Source organism: Oncorhynchus tshawytscha, unplaced genomic scaffold, assembly GCF_018296145.1.
Source record: "Oncorhynchus tshawytscha isolate Ot180627B unplaced genomic scaffold, Otsh_v2.0 Un_contig_237_pilon_pilon, whole genome shotgun sequence".
Lineage (NCBI taxonomy): Eukaryota > Metazoa > Chordata > Actinopteri > Salmoniformes > Salmonidae > Oncorhynchus > Oncorhynchus tshawytscha.
In genome coordinates this window covers 87442-113742 of record NW_024609779.1, presented here as the reverse complement: position 1 = coordinate 113742, position 26301 = coordinate 87442, and the positions used below count along the sequence as shown (strand labels likewise).

Here is a 26301-nt window from a genome sequence, read left to right as displayed (position 1 = left end):
TATCTCTGGACTAACAGCTATCCACCTGACTCAGTTCTATCTCTGGACTAACAGCTATCCACCCTGACTCAGTTCTATCTCTGGACTAACAGCTATCCACCCTGACTCAGTTCTATCTCTGGACTAACAGCTATCCACCCTGACTCAGTTCTATCTCTGGACTAACAGCTATCCACCCTGACTCAGTTCTATCTCTGGACTAACAGCTATCCACCATGACTCAGTTCTATCTCTGGACTAACAGCTATCCACCCTGACTCAGTTCTATCTCTGGACTAACAGCTATCCACCCTGACTCAGTTCTATCTCTGGACTAACAGCTATCCACCCTGACTCAGTTCTATCTCTGGACTAACAGCTATCCACCCTGACTCAGTTCTATCTCTGGACTAACAGCTATCCACCCTGACTCAGTTCTATCTCTGGACTAACAGCTATCCACCCTGACTCAGTTCTATCTCTGGACTAACAGCTATCCACCCTGACTCAGTTCTATCTCTGGACTAACAGCTATCCACCCTGACTCAGTTCTATCTCTGGACTAACAGCTATCCACCCTGACTCAGTTCTATCTCTGGACTAACAGCTATCTGGACTCAGTTCTATCTCTGACTAACAGCTATCCACCCTGACTCAGTTCTATCTCTGGACTAACAGCTATCCACCCTGACTAACAGCTATCCACCATGACTCAGTTCTATCTCTGGACTAACAGCTATCCACCATGACTCAGTTCTATCTCTGGACTAACAGCTATCCACCCTGACTCAGTTCTGGACTAACAGCTATCCACCTGACTGACTGACTCAGTTCTATCTCTGGACTAACAGCTATCCACCCTGACTGACTCAGTTCTATCTCTGGACTAACAGCTATCCACCTGACTCAGTTCTATCTCTGGACTAACAGCTATCCACCCTGACTAACAGCTATCCACCACTGACTCAGTTCTATCTCTGGACTAACAGCTATCCACCCTGACTAACAGCTAGACTCAGTTCTATCTCTGGACTAACAGCTATCCACCCTGACTAACAGCTATCCACCCTGACTAAACAGCTATCCACCATGACTCAGTTCTATCTCTGGACTAACAGCTATCCACCATGACTCAGTTCTATCTCTGGACTAACAGCTATCCACCATGACTCAGTTCTATCTCTGGACTAACAGCTATCCACTCTGACTCAGTTCTATCTCTGGACTAACAGCTATCCACTCTGACTCAGTTCTATCTCTGGACTAACAGCTATCCACCCTGACTCAGTTCTATCTCTGGACTAACAGCTATCCACTCTGACTCAGTTCTATCTCTGGACTAACAGCTATCCACCCTGACTCAGTTCTATCTCTGGACTAACAGCTATCCACCCTGACTCAGTTCTATCTCTGGACTAACAGCTATCCACCCTGACTAACAGCTATCCACCATGACTCAGTTCTATCTCTGGACTAACAGCTATCCACCTGACTCAGTTCTATCTCTGGACTAACAGCTATCCACCATGACTCAGTTCTATCTCTGGACTAACAGCTATCCACCCTGACTAACAGCTATCCACCATGACTCAGTTCTATCTCTGGACTAACAGCTATCCACCCTGACTCACTCAGCTATCCACTCTGACTAACAGCTTCTATCTCTGACTAACAGCTATCCACCCTGACTCAGTTCTATCTCTGGACTAACAGCTATCCACTCTGACTCAGTTCTATCTCTGGACTAACAGCTATCCACCCTGACTCAGTTCTATCTCTGGACTAACAGCTATCCACCCTGACTAACAGCTATCCACCATGACTCAGTTCTATCTCTGGACTAACAGCTATCCACTCTGACTCAGTTCTATCTCTGACTAACAGCTATCCACCCTGACTCAGTTCTATCTGACTGCTATCCACCCTGACTCAGACTAACAGCTATCCACCCTGACTCAGTTCTATCTCTGGACTAACAGCTATCCACCCTGACTAACAGCTATCCACCATGACTCAGTTCTATCTCTGGACTAACAGCTATCCACCCTGACTCAGTTCTATCTCTGGACTAACAGCTATCCACCCTGACTCAGTTCTATCTCTGGACTGCTATCCACCTGACTCAGTTCTATCTCTGGACTAACAGCTATCCACCCTGACTCAGTTCTATCTCTGGACTAACAGCTATCCACCTGACTCAGTTCTATCTCTGGACTAACAGCTATCCACCTGACTCAGTTCTATCTCTGGACTAACAGCTATCCACCCTGACTCAGTTCTATCTCTGGACTAACAGCTATCCACCTGACTCAGCTCTACTCTGACTAACAGCTATCCACTCTGACTAACAGCTATCTACTAACAGCTATCCACCCTGACTCAGTTCTACTCTGGACTAACAGCTATCCACCCTGACTCAGTTCTATCTCTGGACTAACAGCTATCCACCACTGACTCAGTTCTATCTCTGGACTAACAGCTATCCACCTGACTCAGTTCTGGACTAACAGCTATCCACCTGACTCAGTTCTATCTCTGGACTAACAGCTATCCACCTGACTCAGTTCTATCTCTGACTAACAGCTATCCACCTGACTCAGTTCTATCTCTGGACTAACAGCTATCCACCTGACTCAGTTCTATCTCTGACTAACAGCTATCCACTCCTCACCTCTGGACTAACAGCTATCCACTCTGACTAACAGCTATCCACCCTGACTAACAGCTATCCACCCTGACTCAGTTCTATCTCTGGACTAACAGCTATCCACCCTGACCATGACTCAGTTCTATCTCTGACTAACAGCTATCCACCTGACTCAGTTCTATCTCTGGACTAACAGCTATCCACCCTGACTAACAGTTCCATCTCTGACTAACAGCTATCCACCCTGACTCAGTTCTATCTCTGGACTAACAGCTATCCACCTGACTCAGTTCTATCTCTGGACTAACAGCTATCCACCTGACTCAGTTCTATCTCTGGACTAACAGCTATCCACCTGACTTCTATCAGGACTAACAGCTATCACCCTGACTCAGTTCTATCTCTGGACTAACAGCTATCCACCTATCTCTGACTAACAGCTATCCACCTGACTAACAGCTATCCACCTGACTCAGTTCTATCTCTGGACTAACAGCTATCCACCCTGACTCAGTTCTACTCTGGACTAACAGCTATCCACCATGACTCAGTTCTATCTCTGGACTAACAGCTATCCACCACCTGACTCAGTTCTATCTCTGGACTAACAGCTATCCACCCTGACTCAGTTCTATCTCTGGACTAACAGCTATCCACCTGACTCAGTTCTATCTCTGGACTAACAGCTATCCACCTGACTCAGTTCTATCTCTGGACTAACAGCTATCCACCATGACTCAGTTCTATCTCTGGACTAACAGCTATCCACCCTGACTAACAGCTATCTGACTCTTCTGGACTAACAGCTATCTGACTAACAGCTATCCACCCTGACTCAGTTCTATCTCTGGACTAACAGCTATCCACCTGACTGACTCAGCTATCCACCCTGACTATCTCTGGACTAACAGCTATCCACCCTGACTCAGTTCTATCTCTGGACTAACAGCTATCCACCATGACTCAGTTCTATCTCTGGACTAACAGCTATCCACTCTGACTCAGTTCTATCTCTGGACTAACAGCTATCCACCTGACTCAGTGGACTAACAGCTATCCACCATGACTCAGTTCTATCTCTGGACTAACAGCTATCCACCCTGACTCAGTTCTGACTCTCTGGACTAACAGCTATCCACCATGACTCAGTTCTATCTCTGGACTAACAGCTATCCACCCTGACTGACTAACAGTTCCACTCTGACTCAGCTATCTGGACTAACAGCTATCCACCATGACTCAGTTCTATCTCTGGACTAACAGCTATCCACCTGACTCAGTTCTATCTCTGGACTAACAGCTATCCACTCTGACTAACAGCTTCTATCTCTGGACTAACAGCTATCCACCCTGACTCAGTTCTATCTCTGGACTAACAGCTATCCACCCTGACTCAGTTCTATCTCTGGACTAACAGCTATCCACCCTGACTCAGTTCTATCTCTGGACTAACAGCTATCCACCTGACTCAGTTCTATCTCTGGACTAACAGCTATCCACCTGACTCAGTTCTATCTCTGGACTAACAGCTATCCACCCTGACTAACAGCTATCCACCCTGACTCAGTTCTATCTCTGGACTAACAGCTATCCACCTGACTCAGTTCTATCTCTGGACTAACAGCTATCCACTAACAGCTATCCACCTGACTCAGTTCTATCTCTGGACTAACAGCTATCCACCCTGACTCAGTTCTATCTCTGGACTAACAGCTATCCACCTGACTCAGTTCTATCTCTGGACTAACAGCTATCCACCTGACTCAGTTCTATCTCTGGACTAACAGCTATCCACCATGACTCAGTTCTATCTCTGGACTAACAGCTATCCACCTATCTGACTAACAGCTATCCACCCTGACTCAGTTCTATCTCTGACTAACAGCTATCCTATCTCTGACTAACAGCTATCCACCTGACTCAGTTCTATCTCTGGACTAACAGCTATCCACCTGACTCAGTTCTATCTCTGGACTAACAGCTATCCACCATGACTCAGTTCTATCTCTGGACTAACAGCTATCCACCATGACTGTTCTATCTCTGGACTAACAGCTATCCACCTGACTCAGTTCTATCTCTGGACTAACAGCTATCCACCATGACTCAGTTCTATCTCTGGACTAACAGCTTCCACCTGACTAACAGCTATCCACCCTGACTCAGTTCTATCTCTGACTAACAGCTATCCACTGACTAACAGCTATCCACCATGACTCAGTTCTATCTCTGGACTAACAGCTATCCACCCTGACTAACAGCTATCCAGACTAACAGCTATCCACCTGACTCAGTTCTATCTCTGGACTAACAGCTATCCACCCTGACTCAGTTCTATCTCTGGACTAACAGCTATCCACCCTGACTCAGTTCTATCTCTGGACTAACAGCTATCCACCTGACTCAGTTCTATCTCTGGACTAACAGCTATCCACCTGACTCAGTTCTATCTCTGGACTAACAGCTATCCACCTGACTCAGTTCTATCTCTGGACTAACAGCTATCCACCCTGACTCAGTTCTATCTCTGGACTAACAGCTATCCACCTGACTCAGTTCTATCTCTGGACTAACAGCTATCCACCTGACTCAGTTCTATCTCTGGACTATCCACAGCTCAGTTCTACTCTGGACTAACAGCTATCCACCTGACAGCTATCACTCTGACTAACAGCTATCCACCATGACTCAGTTCTATCTCTGGACTAACAGCTATCCACCCTGACTAACAGCTATCCACCTGACTCAGTTCTATCTCTGGACTAACAGCTATCCACCCTGACTAACAGCTTCTATCTCTGACTAACAGCTATCCACCCTGACTAACAGCTATCCACCATGACTCAGTTCCACTCTGGACTAACAGCTATCCACCTGACTCAGTTATCTATCTCTGGACTAACAGCTATCCACCTGACTCAGTTCTATCTCTGGACTAACAGCTATCCACCTGACTCAGTTCTATCTCTGGACTAACAGCTATCCACCCTGACTCAGTTCTATCTCTGACTAACAGCTATCCACCATGACTCAGTTCTATCTCTGGACTAACAGCTATCCACCCTGACTCAGTTCTATCCACCTGACTAACAGCTATCCACCATGACTCAGTTCTATCTCTGGACTAACAGCTATCCACTATCCACCTGACTCAGTTCTATCTCTGGACTAACAGCTATCCACCATGACTCAGTTCTATCTCTGGACTAACAGCTATCCACTCTGACTAACAGCTATCCACCATGACTCAGTTCTATCTCTGGACTAACAGCTATCCACCTGACTAACAGCTATCCACCCTGACTCAGTTCTATCTCTGGACTAACAGCTATCCACCCTGACTCAGCTAGCTCCACCCTGACTAACAGCTATCCACCTCTGACTAACAGCTATCCACCTGACTAACAGCTATCCACTCTGACTAACAGCTATCCACTCTGACTCAGTTCTATCTCTGGACTAACAGCTATCCACTCTGACTCAGTTCTATCTCTGGACTAACAGCTATCCACCCTGACTCAGTTCTATCTCTGGACTAACAGCTATCCACTCTGACTAACAGCTATCCACTCTGACTAACAGCTATCCACTCTGACTAACAGCTATCCACTCTGACTAACAGCTATCCACTCTGACTAACAGCTATCCACTCTGACTAACAGCTATCCACCATGACTCAGTTCTATCTCTGGACTAACAGCTATCCACCCTGACTAACAGCTATCCACCCTGACTCAGTTCTATCTCTGGACTAACAGCTATCCACCATGACTCAGTTCTATCTCTGGACTAACAGCTATCCACCCTGACTCAGTTCTATCTCTGGACTAACAGCTATCCACCTGACTAACAGCTATCCACCATGACTCAGTTCTATCTCTGGACTAACAGCTATCCACCTGACTAACAGCTATCCACCTGACTAACAGCTATCCACTGACTCAGTTCTATCTCTGGACTAACAGCTATCCACCTGACTAACAGCTATCCACCTGACTAACAGTTCTATCTCTGACTAACAGCTATCCACTCTGACTAACAGCTATCCACCCTGACTCTGGACTAACAGCTATCCACCCTGACTCAGTTCTATCTCTGGACTAACAGCTATCCACCATGACTCAGTTCTATCTCTGGACTAACAGCTATCCACTCTGACTCAGTTCTATCTCTGGACTAACAGCTATCCACTCTGACTCAGTTCTATCTCTGGACTAACAGCTATCCACCCTGACTAACAGCTATCCACCCTGACTCAGTTCTATCTCTGGACTAACAGCTATCCACTCTGACTAACAGCTATCCACCATGACTCAGTTCTACCTCTGGACTAACAGCTATCCACCCTGACTAACAGCTATCCACCCTGACAAACAGCTATCCACTGACTCAGTTCTATCTCTGGACTAACAGCTATCCACCCTGACTCAGTTCTATCTCTGGACTAACAGCTATCCACCCTGACTCAGTTCTATCTCTGGACTAACAGCTATCCACCCTGACTCAGTTCTATCTCTGGACTAACAGCTATCCACCCTGACTCAGTTCTATCTCTGGACTAACAGCTATCCACCCTGACTCAGTTCTATCTCTGGACTAACAGCTATCCACCATGACTCAGTTCTATCTCTGGACTAACAGCTATACCACCTGACTCAGTTCTATCTCTGGACTAACAGCTATCCACCCTGACTCAGTTCTATCTCTGGACTAACAGCTATCCACCCTGACTAACAGCTATCCACCATGACTCAGTTCTATCTCTGGACTAACAGCTATCCACTCTGACTCAGTTCTATCTCTGGACTAACAGCTATCCACCATGACTCAGTTCTATCTCTGGACTAACAGCTATCCACTCTGACTCAGTTCTATCTCTGGACTAACAGCTATCCACCATGACTCAGTTCTATCTCTGGACTAACAGCTATCCACCATGACTCAGTTCTATCTCTGGACTAACAGCTATCCACCATGACTCAGTTCTATCTCAGGACTAACAGCTATCCACCCTGACTAACAGCTATCCACTCTGACTAACAGCTATCCACCATGACTCAGTTCTACCTCTGGACTAACAGCTATCCACCCTGACTAACAGCTATCCACCCTGACTAACAGCTATCCACCATGACTCAGTTCTATCTCTGGACTAACAGCTATCCACTCTGACTAACAGCTATCCACCCTGACTCAGTTCTATCTCTGGACTAACAGCTATCCACCATGACTCAGTTCTATCTCTGGACTAACAGCTATCCACTCTGACTAACAGCTATCCACCATGACTCAGTTCTATCTCTGGACTAACAGCTATCCACCCTGACTCAGTTCTATCTCTGGACTAACAGCTATCCACCATGACTCAGTTCTATCTCTGGACTAACAGCTATCCACCATGACTCAGTTCTATCTCTGGACTAACAGCTATCCACTCTGACTAACAGCTATCCACCATGACTCAGTTCTACCTCTGGACTAACAGCTATCCACCCTGACTAACAGCTATCCACTCTGACTAACAGCTATCCACCCTGACTCAGTTCTACCTCTGGACTAACAGCTATCCACCCTGACTAACAGCTATCCACCCTGACTAACAGCTATCCACCATGACTCAGTTCTATCTCTGGACTAACAGCTATCCACTCTGACTAACAGCTATCCACTCTGACTCAGTTCTATCTCTGGACTAACAGCTATCCACCCTGACTAACAGCTATCCACTCTGACTAACAGCTATCCACCTGACTAACAGCTATCTCTGGACTAACAGCTATCCACCATGACTCAGTTCTATCTCTGGACTAACAGCTATCCACCCTGACTAACAGCTATCCACCTGACTCAGTTCTATCTCTGGACTAACAGCTATCCACCCTGACTCAGTTCTATCTCTGGACTAACAGCTATCCACCCTGACTCAGTTCTATCTCTGGACTAACAGCTATCCACTCTGACTAACAGCTATCTGACTCTCTGGACTAACAGCTATCCACCCTGACTAACAGCTATCCACCCTGACTAACAGCTATCCACCCTGACTAACAGCTATCCACCCTGACTCAGTTCTATCTCTGGACTAACAGCTATCCACCCTGACTCAGTTCTATCTCTGGACTAACAGCTATCCACTCTGACTCAGTTCTATCTCTGGACTAACATTTATCCACCATAACTCATTTCCATCTCTGGACTAACAGCTATCCACTCTGACTCAGTTCTACCTCTGGACTAACAGCTATCCACTCTGACTCAGTTCTATCTCTGGACTAACAGCTATCCACCCTGACTCAGTTCCACCTGACTCAGTTCTATCTCTGGACTAACAGCTATCCACTCTGACTAACAGCTATCCACCATGACTCAGTTCTATCTCTGGACTAACAGCTATCCACCTGACTAACAGCTATCCACCTGACTAACAGCTATCCACTGACTCAGTTCTATCTCTGGACTAACAGCTATCCACCCTGACTCAGTTCTATCTCTGGACTAACAGCTATCCACCTGACTCAGTTCTATCTCTGGACTAACAGCTATCCACCTGACTCAGTTCTATCTCTGGACTAACAGCTATCCACCCTGACTCAGTTCTATCTCTGGACTAACAGCTATCCACCCTGACTCAGTTCTATCTCTGGACTAACAGCTATCCACTCTGACTCAGTTCTATCTCTGGACTAACAGCTATCCACCCTGACTCAGTTCTATCTCTGGACTAACAGCTATCCACCCTGACTAACAGCTATCCACCATGACTCAGTTCTATCTCTGGACTAACAGCTATCCACTCTGACTCAGTTCTATCTCTGGACTAACAGCTATCCACCATAACTCAGTTCTATCTCTGGACTAACAGCTATCCACTCTGAGTCAGTTCTATCTCTGGACTAACAGCTATCCACCCTGACTCAGTTCTATCTCTGGACTAACAGCTATCCACCTGACTCAGTTCTATCTCTGGACTAACAGCTATCCACCATGACTCAGTTCTATCTCTGGACTAACAGCTATCCACAGTTCTATCTCTGGACTAACAGCTATCCACCCTGACTGACGTTCTATCTCTGACTAACAGCTATCCACCATGACTCAGTTCTATCTCTGGACTAACAGCTATCTGACTAACAGCTATCCACCCTGACTAACAGCTATCCACCATGACTCAGTTCTATCTCTGGACTAACAGCTATCCACCATGACTCAGTTCTATCTCAGGACTAACAGCTATCCACCCTGACTGACAGCTATCCACTCTGACTAACAGCTATCCACCATGACTCAGTTCTATCTCTGGACTAACAGCTATCCACTCTGACTAACAGCTATCCACTCTGACTCAGTTCTATCTCTGGACTAACAGCTATCCACCATGACTCAGTTCTATCTCTGGACTAACAGCTATCCACTCTGACTAACAGCTATCCACCATGACTCAGTTCTATCTCTGGACTAACAGCTATCCACCCTGACTAACAGCTATCCACTCTGACTCAGTTCTATCTCTGGACTAACAGCTATCCACCTGACTCAGTTCTATCTCTGGACTCAGCTATCCACCTGACTAACAGCTATCCACTCTGACTCAGTATCCACCATACTCAGTTCTGGACTAACAGCTATCCACCCTGACTAACAGCTATCTCTGACTAACAGCTATCCACCCTGACTCAGTTCTACTCTGGACTAACAGCTATCCACTCTGACTAACAGCTATCCACTCTGACTAACAGCTATCCCACTGACTCTGACTAACAGCTATCCACTCTGACTAACAGCTATCCACCATGACTCAGTTCTATCTCTGGACTAACAGCTATCCACCCTGACTCAGTTCTACCTGACTCAGTTCTATCTCTGGACTAACAGCTATCCACCTGACTCAGTTCTATCTCTGGACTAACAGCTATCCACCCTGACTCAGTTCTATCTCTGGACTAACAGCTATCCACTCTGACTAACAGCTATCCACCATGACTCAGTTCTATCTCTGGACTAACAGCTATCCACCCTGACTAACAGCTATCCACCCTGACAAACAGCTATCCACTGACTCAGTTCTATCTCTGGACTAACAGCTATCCACCCTGACTCAGTTCTATCTCTGGACTAACAGCTATCCACCCTGACTCAGTTCTATCTCTGGACTAACAGCTATCCACTCTGACTCAGTTCTATCTCTGGACTAACAGCTATCCACCCTGACTCAGTTCTATCTCTGGACTAACAGCTATCCACCTCTGACTCAGTTCTATCTCTGGACTAACAGCTATCCACTCTGACTCAGTTCTATCTCTGGACTAACAGCTATCCACCTGACTCAGTTCTATCTCTGGACTAACAGCTATCCACCTGACTAACAGCTATCCACCCTGACTCAGTTCTATCTCTGGACTAACAGCTATCCACCCTGCTATCCACCCTGACTATCAGTTCTATCTCTGGACTAACAGCTATCCACCCTGACTCAGTTCTATCTCTGGACTAACAGCTATCCACCATGACTCAGTTCTACTCTGGACTAACAGCTATCCACCTGACTCAGTTCTATCTCTGGACTAACAGCTATCCACCCTGACTCAGTTCTATCTCTGGACTAACAGCTATCCACCACTCAGTTCTATCTCTGGACTAACAGCTATCCACCTGACTCAGTTCTATCTCTGGACTAACAGCTATCCACCTGACTCAGTTCTATCTCTGGACTAACAGCTATCCACCCTGACTAACAGCTATCCACCATGACTCAGTTCTATCTCTGGACTAACAGCTATCCACCTGACTCAGTTCTATCTCTGGACTAACAGCTATCCACCTGACTCAGTTCCATCTCTGGACTAACAGCTATCCACCTGAGTCAGTTCTATCTCTGGACTAACAGCTATCCACCATGACTCAGTTCTATCTCTGGACTAACAGCTATCCACCATGACTCAGTTCTATCTCTGGACTAACAGCTATCCACCATGACTCAGTTCTATCTCTGGACTAACAGCTATCCACCTGACTCAGTTCTATCTCTGGACTAACAGCTATCCACCCTGACTCAGCTATCCACTCTGGACTAACAGCTATCCACCATGACTCAGTTCTATCTCTGGACTAACAGCTATCCACCCTGACTAACAGCTTCTACTCTGACTAACAGCTATCCACCTGACTGTTCTATCTCTGGACTAACAGCTATCCACCATGACTCAGTTCTATCTCTGGACTAACAGCTATCCACCCTGACTAACAGCTATCCACTCTGACTAACAGCTATCCACCATGACTCAGTTCTATCTCTGGACTAACAGCTATCCACTCTGACTCAGTTCTATCTCTGACTAACAGCTATCCACCCTGACTAACAGCTATCCACCATGACTCAGTTCTATCTCTGGACTAACAGCTATCCACTCTGACTAACAGCTATCCACCATGACTCAGTTCTACCTCTGGACTAACAGCTATCCACCCTGACTAACAGCTATCCACTCTGACTAACAGCTATCCACCCTGACTCAGTTCTACCTCTGGACTAACAGCTATCCACCCTGACTAACAGCTATCCACCCTGACTAACAGCTATCCACCATGACTCAGTTCTATCTCTGGACTAACAGCTATCCACTCTGACTCAGACTACTCTGACTAGTTATCCACCCTGACTAACAGTTCTATCCTGGACTGCTATCCACCCTGACTAACAGCTATCCACCCTGACTAACAGCTATCCACCATGACTCAGTTCTATCTCTGGACTAACAGCTATCCACTCTGACTCAGTTCTATCTCTGGACTAACAGCTATCCACTCTGACTCAGTTCTATCTCTGGACTAACAGCTATCCACCCTGACTCAGTTCTATCTCTGGACTAACAGCTATCCACTCTGACTAACAGCTATCCACTCTGACTAACAGCTATCCACTCTGACTAACAGCTATCCACTCTGACTAACAGCTATCCACTCTGACTAACAGCTATCCACCATGACTCAGTTCTATCTCTGGACTAACAGCTATCCACCCTGACTAACAGCTATCCACCCTGACTCAGTTCTATCTCTGGACTAACAGCTATCCACCATGACTCAGTTCTATCTCTGGACTAACAGCTATCCACCCTGACTCAGTTCTATCTCTGGACTAACAGCTATCCACTCTGACTAACAGCTATCCACCATGACTCAGTTCTACCTCTGGACTAACAGCTATCCACCTGACTAACAGTTCTATCCTGGACTAACAGCTATCCACCCTGACTCAGTTCTATCTCTGGACTAACAGCTATCCACCCTGACTCAGTTCTATCTCTGGACTAACAGCTATCCACCTGACTCAGTTCTATCTCTGGACTAACAGCTATCCACCCTGACTCAGTTCTATCTCTGGACTAACAGCTATCCACCCTGACTCAGTTCTATCTCTGGACTAACAGTTCTATCTCTGACTAACAGCTATCCACCTCAGTTCTATCTGACTAACAGCTATCTGATCCACCTGACTCAGTTCTATCTCTGGACTAACAGCTATCCACCCTGACTCAGTTCTATCTCTGGACTAACAGCTATCCACCCTGACTCAGTTCTATCTCTGGACTAACAGCTATCCACCTGACTCAGTTCTATCTCTGGACTAACAGCTATCCACTCAGTTCCTGACTAACAGCTATCCACCCTGACTCAGTTCTATCTCTGGACTAACAGCTATCCACCCTGACTCAGTTCTATCTCTGGACTAACAGCTATCCACCCTGACTCAGTTCTATCTCTGGACTAACAGCTATCCACCCTGACTCAGTTCTATCTCTGGACTAACAGCTATCCACCCTGACTCAGTTCTATCTCTGGACTAACAGCTATCCACTCTGACTCAGTTCTATCTCTGGACTAACAGCTATCCACCCTGACTAACAGCTATCCACCCTGACAAACAGCTATCCACTGACTCAGTTCTATCTCTGGACTAACAGCTATCCACCCTGACTAACAGCTATCATGACTCAGTTCTATCTCTGGACTAACAGCTATCCACCTGACTCAGTCTATCTCTGGACTAACAGCTATCCACCTGACTCAGTTCTATCTCTGGACTAACAGCTATCCACCCTGACTCAGTTCTACTCAGCTCTGGACTAACAGCTATCCACCCTGACTAACAGCTATCCACCATGACTCAGTTCTATCTCTGGACTAACAGCTATCCACCATGACTCAGTTCTATCTCTGGACTAACAGCTATCCACCTGACTAACAGCTATCCACCATGACTCAGTTCTATCTCTGGACTAACAGCTATCCACCCTGACTCAGTTCTGGACTAACAGCTATCTCTGACTAACAGCTATCCACCTGACTCAGTTCTACCTCTGGACTAACAGCTATCCACCCTGACTAACAGCTATCCACCCTGACTAACAGCTCTATCTCTGGACTAACAGCTATCCACCTCTGACTAACAGCTATCCACCATGACTTTCTATCTCTGGACTAACAGCTATCCACCCTGACTCAGTTCTATCTCTGGACTAACAGCTATCCACCCTGACTAACAGCTATCCACCTGACTGCTATCTGACTCAGTTCTATCTCTGACTAACAGCTATCCACCCTGACTCAGTTCTATCTCTGGACTAACAGCTATCCACCATGACTCAGTTCTATCTCTGGACTAACAGCTATCCACCATGACTCAGTTCTATCTCTGACTAACAGCTATCCACCTGACTAACAGCTATCCACCCTGACTAACAGTTCTACTCTGGACTCAGCTATCCACCCTGACTAGTTCTACTAACAGCTATCCACCCTGACTCAGTTCTATCTCTGGACTAACAGCTATCCACCTGACTAACAGCTATCCACCTGACTCAGTTCTATCTCTGGACTAACAGCTATCCACCTGACTCAGTTCTATCTCTGGACTAACAGCTATCCACCATGACTCAGTTCTATCTCTGGACTAACAGCTATCCACCTGACTGACTCACCCTGTTCTATCTCTGGACTAACAGCTATCCACCCTGACTCAGTTCTATCTCTGGACTAACAGCTATCCACCCTGACTCAGTTCTATCTCTGGACTAACAGCTATCCACCTGACTCAGTTCTGACTAATCTCTGGACTAACAGCTATCCACCTGACTCAGTTCTATCTCTGGACTAACAGCTATCCACCCTGACTCAGTTCTATCTCTGGACTAACAGCTATCCACCACTGACTCAGTTCTACTCTGGACTACAGCTATCCACCTGACTCAGTTCTATCTCTGGACTAACAGCTATCCACCTGACTCAGTTCTATCTCTGGACTAACAGCTATCCACCATGACTCAGTTCTATCTCTGGACTAACAGCTATCCACCTGACTCAGTTCTATCTCTGGACTAACAGCTATCCACCTGACTGTTCTACTCTGGACTAACAGCTATCCACTCTGACTCAGTTCTACTCTGACTAACAGCTATCCACCCTGACTCAGTTCTATCTCTGGACTAACAGCTATCCACTCTGACTAACAGCTATCCACTCTGACTAACAGCTATCCACCATCTGACTAACAGCTATCCACTCTGACTAACAGCTATCCACTCTATCAGCTATCCACTCTGACTAACAGCTATCCACCATGACTCAGTTCTATCTCTGGACTAACAGCTATCCACCCTGACTAACAGCTATCCACCCTGACTCAGTTCTATCTCTGGACTAACAGCTATCCACCATGACTCAGTTCTATCTCTGGACTAACAGCTATCCACCCTGACTCAGTTCTATCTCTGGACTAACAGCTATCCACTCTGACTAACAGCTATCCACCATGACTCAGTTCTACCTCTGGACTAACAGCTATCCACCCTGACTAACAGCTATCCACCCTGACAAACAGCTATCCACTGACTCAGTTCTATCTCTGGACTAACAGCTATCCACCTGACTCAGTTCTATCTGGACTGGCTATCCACCTGACTAACAGCTATCTATCCACTGACTCAGTTCTATCTCTGGACTAACAGCTATCCACCCTGACTCAGTTCTATCTCTGGACTAACAGCTATCCACCCTGACTCAGTTCTATCTCTGGACTAACAGCTATCCACCCTGACTAACAGCTATCCACCCTGACTAACAGCTATCCACCCTGACTAACAGCTATCCACTCTGACTCAGTTCTATCTCTGGACTAACAGCTATCCACCCTGACTCAGTTCTATCTCTGGACTAACAGCTATCCACCCTGACTCAGTTCTATCTCTGGACTAACAGCTATCCACCCTGACTAACAGCTATCCACCCTGACTCAGTTCTATCTCTGGACTAACAGCTATCCACCCTGACTCAGTTCTATCTCTGGACTAACAGCTATCCACCCTGACTCAGTTCTATCTCTGGACTAACAGCTATCCACCCTGACTCAGTTCTATCTCTGGACTAACAGCTATCCACCCTGACTCAGTTCTATCTCTGGACTAACAGCTATCCACCCTGACTCAGTTCTATCTCTGGACTAACAGCTATCCACCCTGACTAACAGCTATCCACCCTGACTAACAGCTATCCACCATGACTCAGTTCTATCTCTGGACTAACAGCTATCCACCCTGACTAACAGCTATCCACCATGACTCAGTTCTATCTCTGGACTAACAGCTATCCACCATGACTCAGTTCTATCTCTGGACTAACAGCTATCCACCCTGACTAACAGCTATCCACCCTGACTCAGTTCTATCTCTGGACTAACAGCTATCCACCCTGACTAACAGCTATCCACCATGACTCAGTTCTATCTCTGGACTAACAGCTATCCACCCTGACTCAGTTCTATCTCTGGACTAACAGCTATCCACCCTGACTAACAGCTATCCATCTGACTAACAGCTATCTACTCTGACTAACAGCTATCCACCTGACTCAGTTCTACCTCTGGACTAACAGCTATCCACCTGACTAACAGCTATCCACCTGACTCAGTTCTATCTCTGGACTAACAGCTATCCACCCTGACTAACAGCTATCCACCCTGACTCAGTTCTATCTCTGGACTAACAGCTATCCACCATGACTCAGTTCTATCTCTGGACTAACAGCTATCCACCTGACTCAGTTCTATCTCTGGACTAACAGCTATCCACCCTGACTAACAGCTATCCACTCTGACTAACAGCTATCCACTCTGACTAACAGCTATCCACCATGACTCAGTTCTATCTCTGGACTAACAGCTATCCACCCTGACTCAGTTCTATCTCTGGACTAACAGCTATCCACCATGACTCAGTTCTATCTCTGGACTAACAGCTATCCACTCTGACTAACAGCTATCCACCCTGACTCAGTTCTACCTCTGGACTAACAGCTATTCACCCTGACTCAGTTCTATCTCTGGACTAACAGCTATCCACCCTGACTCAGTTCTATCTCTGGACTAACAGCTATCCACCCTGACTAACAGCTATCCACCCTGACTCAGTTCTATCTCTGGACTAACAGCTATCCACCCTGACTCAGTTCTATCTCTGGACTAACAGCTATCCACCCTGACTCAGTTCTATCTCTGGACTAACAGCTATCCACTCTGACTCAGTTCTATCTCTGGACTAACAGCTATCCACCCTGACTAACAGCTATCCACCCTGACTCAGTTCTATCTCTGGACTAACAGCTATCCACCCTGACTCAGTTCTATCTCTGGACTAACAGCTATCCACCATGACTCAGTTCTATCTCTGGACTAACAGCTATCCACTCTGACTCAGTTCTATCTCTGGACTAACAGCTATCCACTCTGACTAACAGCTATCCACCCTGACTCAGTTCTATCGCTGGACTAACAGCTATCCACTCTGACTCAGTTCTATCTCTGGACTAACAGCTATCCACTCTGACTAACAGCTATCCACCCTGACTCAGTTCTATCTCTGGACTAACAGCTATCCACCCTGACTCAGTTCTATCTCTGGACTAACAGCTATCCACCCTGACTCAGTTCTATCTCTGGACTAACAGCTATCCACTCTGACTCAGTTCTATCTCTGGACTAACAGCTATCCACCCTGACTAACAGCTATCCACCCTGACTCAGTTCTATCTCTGGACTAACAGCTATCCACCTGACTCAGTTCTATCTCTGGACTAACAGCTATCCACCATGACTCAGTTCTATCTCTGACTAACAGCTTCCATCTCTGACTAACAGCTTCAGTTCTATCTCTGGACTAACAGCTATCCACTCTGACTCAGTTCTATCTCTGGACTAACAGCTATCCACCTGACTCAGTTCTATCTCTGGACTAACAGCTATCCACCATGACTCAGTTCTATCTCTGGACTAACAGCTATCCACCTGACTCAGTTCTATCTCTGGACTAACAGCTATCCACCATGACTCAGTTCTATCTCTGGACTAACAGCTATCCACCCTGACTAACAGCTTCCACCCTGACTCAGTTCTGGACTAACAGCTATCCACCCTGACTCAGTTCTATCTCTGGACTAACAGCTATCCACCATGACTCAGTTCTATCTCTGGACTAACAGCTATCCACCTGACTCAGTTCTATCTCTGGACTAACAGCTATCCACCCTGACTAACAGCTATCCACCATGACTCAGTTCTATCTCTGGACTAACAGCTATCCACCTGACTGACTCTGGAACAGCTATCCACCTGACTCAGTTCTATCTCTGGACTAACAGCTATCCACCATGACTCAGTTCTATCTCTGACTAACAGCTATCCACCTGACTAACAGCTATCCACCATGACTCAGTTCTATCTCTGGACTAACAGCTATCCACCTGACTCAGTTCTATCTCTGGACTAACAGCTATCCACCATGACTCAGTTCTATCTCTGGACTAACAGCTATCCACCTGACTCAGTTCTATCTCTGGACTAACAGCTATCCACCATGACTCAGTTCTATCTCTGGACTAACAGCTATCCACCATGACTCAGTTCCATCTCTGACTAACAGCTATCCACCCTGACTCAGCTCTATCTCTGACTAACAGCTATCCACTCTGACTAACAGCTATCCACTCTGACTAACAGCTATCCACCACTGACTAACAGCTATCCACCTGACTAACAGCTATCCACCCTGACTCAGTTCTATCTCTGGACTAACAGCTATCCACCTGACTCAGTTCTACTCTGGACTAACAGCTATCCACCATGACTCAGTTCTATCTCTGGACTAACAGCTATCCACCCTGACTAACAGCTATCCACTCTGACTCAGTTCTACCTCTGGACTAACAGCTATCCACCATGACTCAGTTCTATCTCTGGACTAACAGCTATCCACCCTGACTAACAGCTATCCACCATGACTCAGTTCTATCTCTGGACTAACAGCTATCCACCCTGACTCAGTTCTATCTCTGGACTAACAGCTATCCACCCTGACTAACAGCTATCCACCATGACTCAGTTCTATCTCTGGACTAACAGCTATCCACCCTGACTCAGTTCTACCTCTGGACTAACAGCTATCCACCCTGACTAACAGCTATCCACCATGACTCAGTTCTATCTCTGGACTAACAGCTATCCACCCTGACTAACAGCTATCCACCCTGACTCAGTTCTATCTCTGGACTAACAGCTATCCACCATGACTCAGTTCTATCTCTGGACTAACAGCTATCCACCATGACTCAGTTCTATCTCTGGACTAACAGCTATCCACCCTGACTAACAGCTATCCACCATGACTCAGTTCTATCTCTGGACTAACAGCTATCCACCCTGACTAACAGCTATCCACCATGACTCAGTTCTATCTCTGGACTAACAGCTATCCACTCTGACTAACAGCTATCCACCCTGACTCAGTTCTATCTCTGGACTAACAGCTATCCACTCTGACTCAGTTCTATCTCTGGACTAACAGCTATCCACCATGACTCAGTTCTATCTCTGGACTAACAGCTATCCACTCTGACTCAGTTCTATCTCTGGACTAACAGCTATCCACCCTGACTAACAGCTATCCACTCTGACTAACAGCTATCCACTCTGACTAACAGCTATCCACTCTGACTAACAGCTATCCACCCTGACTCAGTTCTATCTCTGGACTAACAGCTATCCACCCTGACTCAGTTCTATCTCTGGACTAACAGCTATCCACCCTGACTCAGTTCTATCTCTGGACTAACAGCTATCCACCCTGACTCAGTTCTATCTCTGGACTAACAGCTATCCACCCTGACTCAGTTCTATCTCTGGACTAACAGCTATCCACCCTGACTCAGTTCTATCTCTGGACTAACAGCTATCCACCCTGACTCAGTTCTATCTCTGGACTAACAGCTATCCACCCTGACTCAGTTCTATCTCTGGACTAACAGCTATCCACCCTGACTAACAGCTATCCACCCTGACTCAGTTCTATCTCTGGACTAACAGCTATCCACCCTGACTCAGTTCTATCTCTGGACTAACAGCTATCCACCCTGACTCAGTTCTATCTCTGGACTAACAGCTATCCACCCTGACTAACAGCTATCCACCATGACTCAGTTCTATCTCTGGACTAACAGCTATCCACCCTGACTCAGTTCTATCTCTGGACTAACAGCTATCCACCCTGACTCAGTTCTATCTCTGGACTAACAGCTATCCACCCTGACTCAGTTCTATCTCTGGACTAACAGCTATCCACCCTGACTCAGTTCTATCTCTGGACTAACAGCTATCCACCCTGACTAACAGCTATCCACCCTGACTAACAGCTATCCACCCTGACTAACAGCTATCCACCATGACTCAGTTCTATCTCTGGACTAACAGCTATCCACTCTGACTCAGTTCTATCTCTGGACTAACAGCTATCCACCCTGAGTAACAGCTATCCACCCTGACTCAGTTCTATCTCTGGACTAACAGCTATCCACCCTGACTGCTTCTACTCTGGACTAACAGCTATCCACCTGACTCAGTTCTATCTCTGGACTAACAGCTATCCACTCTGACTCAGTTCTATCTCTGGACTAACAGCTATCCACCCTGACTAACAGCTATCCACCATGACTCAGTTCTATCTCTGGACTAACAGCTATCCACCCTGACTCAGTTCTATCTCTGGACTAACAGCTATCCACCCTGACTCAGTTCTATCTCTGGACTAACAGCTATCCACCCTGACTCAGTTCTATCTCTGGACTAACAGCTATCCACCCTGACTAACAGCTATCCACCATGACTCAGTTCTATCTCTGGACTAACAGCTATCCACCCTGACTCAGTTCTATCTCTGGACTAACAGCTATCCACCCTGACTCAGTTCTATCTCTGGACTAACAGCTATCCACCTGACTCAGTTCTATCTCTGGACTAACAGCTATCCACCCTGACTAACAGCTATCCACCATGACTCAGTTCTACCTCTGGACTAACAGCTATCCACCCTGACTAACAGCTATCCACCTGACTAACTATCTCTGACTAACAGCTATCCACCATGACTCAGTTCTATCTCTGGACTAACAGCTATCCACCTAACAGCTATCCACCCTGACTCAGTTCTATCTCTGGACTAACAGCTATCCACCCTGACTAACAGCTTCTACTCTGACTAACAGCTATCCACCATGACTCAGTTCTACTCTGGACTAACAGCTATCCACCATGACTCAGTTCTACCTCTGGACTAACAGCTATCCACTCTGACTAACAGCTATCCACCCTGACTCAGTTCCATCTCTGGACTAACAGCTATCCACTCTGACTCAGTTCTATCTCTGGACTAACAGCTATCCACCATGACTCAGTTCTATCTCTGGACTAACAGCTATCCACTCTGACTCAGTTCTATCTCTGGACTAACAGCTATCCACCCTGACTAACAGCTATCCACTCTGACTAACAGCTATCCACTCTGACTAACAGCTATCCACTCTGACTAACAGCTATCCACTCTGACTAACAGCTATCCACCCTGACTCAGTTCTATCTCTGGACTAACAGCTATCCACCCTGACTCAGTTCTATCTCTGGACTAACAGCTATCCACCCTGACTAACAGCTATCCACCCTGACTCAGTTCTATCTCTGGACTAACAGCTATCCACCCTGACTCAGTTCTATCTCTGGACTAACAGCTATCCACTCTGACTCAGTTCTATCTCTGGACTAACAGCTATCCACCCTGACTAACAGCTATCCACCATGACTCAGTTCTATCTCTGGACTAACAGCTATCCACCCTGACTAACAGCTATCCACCCTGACTAACAGCTATCCACCCTGACTCAGTTCTATCTCTGGACTAACAGCTATCCACCCTGACTCAGTTCTATCTCTGGACTAACAGCTATCCACCCTGACTAACAGCTATCCACCCTGACTCAGTTCTATCTCTGGACTAACAGCTATCCACCCTGACTCAGTTCTATCTCTGGACTAACAGCTATCCACCCTGACTCAGTTCTATCTCTGGACTAACAGCTATCCACCCTGACTAACAGCTATCCACCATGACTCAGTTCTATCTCTGGACTAACAGCTATCCACCCTGACTCAGTTCTATCTCTGGACTAACAGCTATCCACCCTGACTCAGTTCTACCTCTGGACTAACAGCTATCCACTCTGACTCTGTTCTATCTCTGGACTAACAGCTATCCACTCTGACTCTGTTCTATCTCTGGACTAACAGCTATCCACCCTGACTAACAGCTATCCACCCTGACTCAGTTCTATCTCTGGACTAACAGCTATCCACTCTGACTCTGTTCTATCTCTGGACTAACAGCTATCCACCCTGACTAACAGCTATCCACTCTGACTCAGTTCTATCTCTGGACTAACAGCTATCCACTCTGACTCAGTTCTATCTCTGGACTAACAGCTATCCACTCTGACTCAGTTCTATCTCTGGACTAACAGCTATCCACTCTGACTCAGTTCTATCTCTGGACTAACAGCTATCCACCCTGACTAACAGCTATCCACCCTGACTCAGTTCTATCTCTGGACTAACAGCTATCCACTCTGACTCAGTTCTATCTCCTAAGAGAGGAGTGGAGGACAGGAGATGAGATGATGTCAGAGGGACCAGCATGTTTTCACCTGTTACTCTGTATGTCCTTCTCTTTGTTATGGTCCCGGTTGGTTAGGTCTAAATCAGTCAGCTGCTCCAGAGGGTCCCGGAGGTCCTGACAACACACACGATCTACGGTTACAACACACACACCCCATCTACACACACACACCCCATCTACACACACACACACCATCTACGGTTACAAAACACACACCCCATCTACACACACACACTCCATCTACACACACACACCCCCCATCTACACACACACCCCCCCATCTACACACACACCCCCATCTACACACACACACCCCCCCATCTACACACACACACACACACCCCATCTACACACACACACCCCATCTACACACACACACCCCATCTATGGTTACAACACACACACCCCATCTACACACACCCCATCTATACACACACACACCCCATCTATACACGCACACACACACCCCATCTATACACACACACACACCCCCATCTATACACACACACACACCCCATCTATACACACACACACACACACACACACACACACACACACACACATCTATACACACACACCCCATCTACGGTTACAAAACACACACCCCATCTACACACACACACACCCCCCATCTATACACACACACCCCATCTACGGTTACAAAACACACACCCCATCTATACACACACACACACACACCCCCATCTATACACACACACACACCCCATCTATACACACACACACACCCCCATCTATACACACACACACACCCCATCTATACACACACACCCCATCTACACACACACACCATCTACGGTTACAAAACACACACCCCATCTACACACACCCCATCTACACACACACCCCATCTACGGTTACAAAACACACACCCCATCTACACACACACACACACACCCCATCTATACACACACACACACCCCCATCTACACACACCCCATCTACACACACACACCCCATCTATGGTTACAACACACACACACCATCTACGGTTACAACACACACACCCCATCTACACACACACACCCCATCTACACACACACACACTCCATCTACACACACACCCCATCTACACACACACACACCCATCTACACACACCCCCCCCATCTACACACACACACCCCATCTACGGTTACAACACACACACTCCATCTACACACACCCCCCCCTATCTACACACACACCCCCCATCTACACACACCCCCATCTACACCCACACACACACTCCATCTACACACACCCCCCCCATCTATACACACACACCCCATCTACGGTTACAACACACACACCCCATCTATACACACACACCCCATCTATATACACACACACACACACACCCCATCTATACACACACACACACCCCATCTATACACACACACCCCATCTACGGTTACAACACACACACCCAATCTATACACACACACCCCATCTATATACACACACACACACACCCCCACTATACACACTACACACACACACCCATCTATACACACACACACACCCCCCATCTATACACACACACACCCCATCTATACACACACACACCCCCCCATCTATACACACACATCTACACACATCTATACACACACACTATCTATACACACACACACCCCCATCTATACACACACACACACACCCCATCTATACACACACACACACCCCCATCTACACACACCCCATCTACGGTTACAAAACACACACCCCATCTACACACACACACCCACACACCCCCCCATCTATACACACACACACCCCCATCTACACACACACACACACCCCATCTACACACACACACACACACACACACACACACTCCATCTACACACACACACACACACACCCCCCATCTACACACACACACACCCCATCTATACACACACACACCCCATCTATACACACACACACCCCCCCATCTACACACACACACACACCCCCATCTACACACACACACACACACCACCCCCATCTATACACACACACCCCCATCTATACACACACCCCCCATCTATACACACACACCCCCCATCTATACACACACACACCCCATCTATACACACACACACCCCATCTATACACACACACACCCCCCATCTATACACACACACACCCCATCTATACACACACACACACCCCATCTATACACACACCCCATCTATACACACACACACACACCCCATCTATACACACACACACACCCCATCTATACACACACACACCCCCATCTACACACACCCCATCTACGGTTACAAAACACACACCCCATCTACACACACACACACACACACCCCCATCTATACACACACACACCCCATCTACACACACACACACACACCCCCATCTACACACACACACCCCCATCTACACACACACACCCCCATCTATACACACACATCTATACACACACACCCCCCATCTATACACACACACCCCCCATCTATACACACACACCCCCCATCTATACACACACCCCCATCTATACACACACACCCCCATCTATACACACACACACCCCATCTATACACACACACCCCCCATCTATACACACACACACCCCATCTATACACACACACACCCCATCTACACACACCCCATCTACGGTTACAACACACACACCCCATCTACACACACACACCCCATCTACACACACACACTCCATCTACACACACACACTCCATCTACACACACACACCCCATCTACAGACACACACCCCATCTACAGACACACACCCCATCTACAGACACACACCCCATCTACAGACACACACCCCATCTACAGACACACACCCCATCTACAGACACACACCCCATCTACAGACACACACCCCATCTACAGACACACACCCCATCTACAGACACACACCACCATGGAAACAAAACAAACAAACACACACACTTGTAATGTACGTACAACCCGTCCCACACGTACCTTGAGAGTGGTGAACTGGTAGGGGACAAGGCCTTTAAAAGACTCATGAATCCCACTCATCACACAGGCGGTCCTCTCCCAGAACTGGAGGAGGGTGATCTGGAAAGAGACTGTATTAACACACACACAGACCACTACTATGCAACGACAGACAGACAGACCTGGTAGAACAGAGGGAGGGAGACAGACAGACCTGGTATGTGCAGAGGGAGGGAGACAGACAGACAGACAGACAGACAGACAGACAGACAGACAGACAGACAGACAGACAGACAGACAGACAGACAGACAGACAGACAGACAGACAGAGACAGAGACAGACAGACAGTGCAGACAGACAGACAGACAGACAGACCTGTTATGTGCAGAGGGAGGGAGACAGACAGACAGACAGACAGACAGACAGACAGACAGACAGACAGACAGACAGAGACAGACAGACAAACAGACCTGGTAGAACAGAGGGAGGGACACAGACAGACAAGCAGACAGACAGACAGACACAGACAGACAGACCTGTTATGTGCAGAGGGAGGGAGACAGACAGGCAGACAGACAGACAGAGACAGGCAGACAGGCAGACCTGTTATGTGCAGAGGGGGAGGGAGGGAGACAGACAGACAGACAGACAGACAGACAGACAGACAGACAGACAGACCTGTTATGTGCAGAGGAGGAGACAGACAGA

The 26301-nt window shown here is 47.0% G+C and overlaps 1 protein-coding gene across 9 annotated transcripts in view; it reads right to left on the bottom strand.

Moving 5' to 3' along the window:
* Positions 1-26301, bottom strand: part of ical1 (islet cell autoantigen 1-like) — an 82598-nt gene that overhangs the window by 37928 nt on the left and 18369 nt on the right. For all 9 annotated transcript variants that reach the window (XR_006082810.1, XR_006082812.1, XR_006082811.1 and 6 more), the window contains exons 8-9: positions 25614-25712; positions 22697-22782 (exon numbers count right to left, since the gene is read on the bottom strand). Coding sequence is in view for 6 of the 9 variants with exons in the window: in XM_042317967.1 (XP_042173901.1) it covers positions 22697-22782; positions 25614-25712 (185 nt within the window). In the remaining 3 variants the exon portion in view is untranslated. The remainder of the gene's footprint in view (positions 1-22696; positions 22783-25613; positions 25713-26301) is intronic.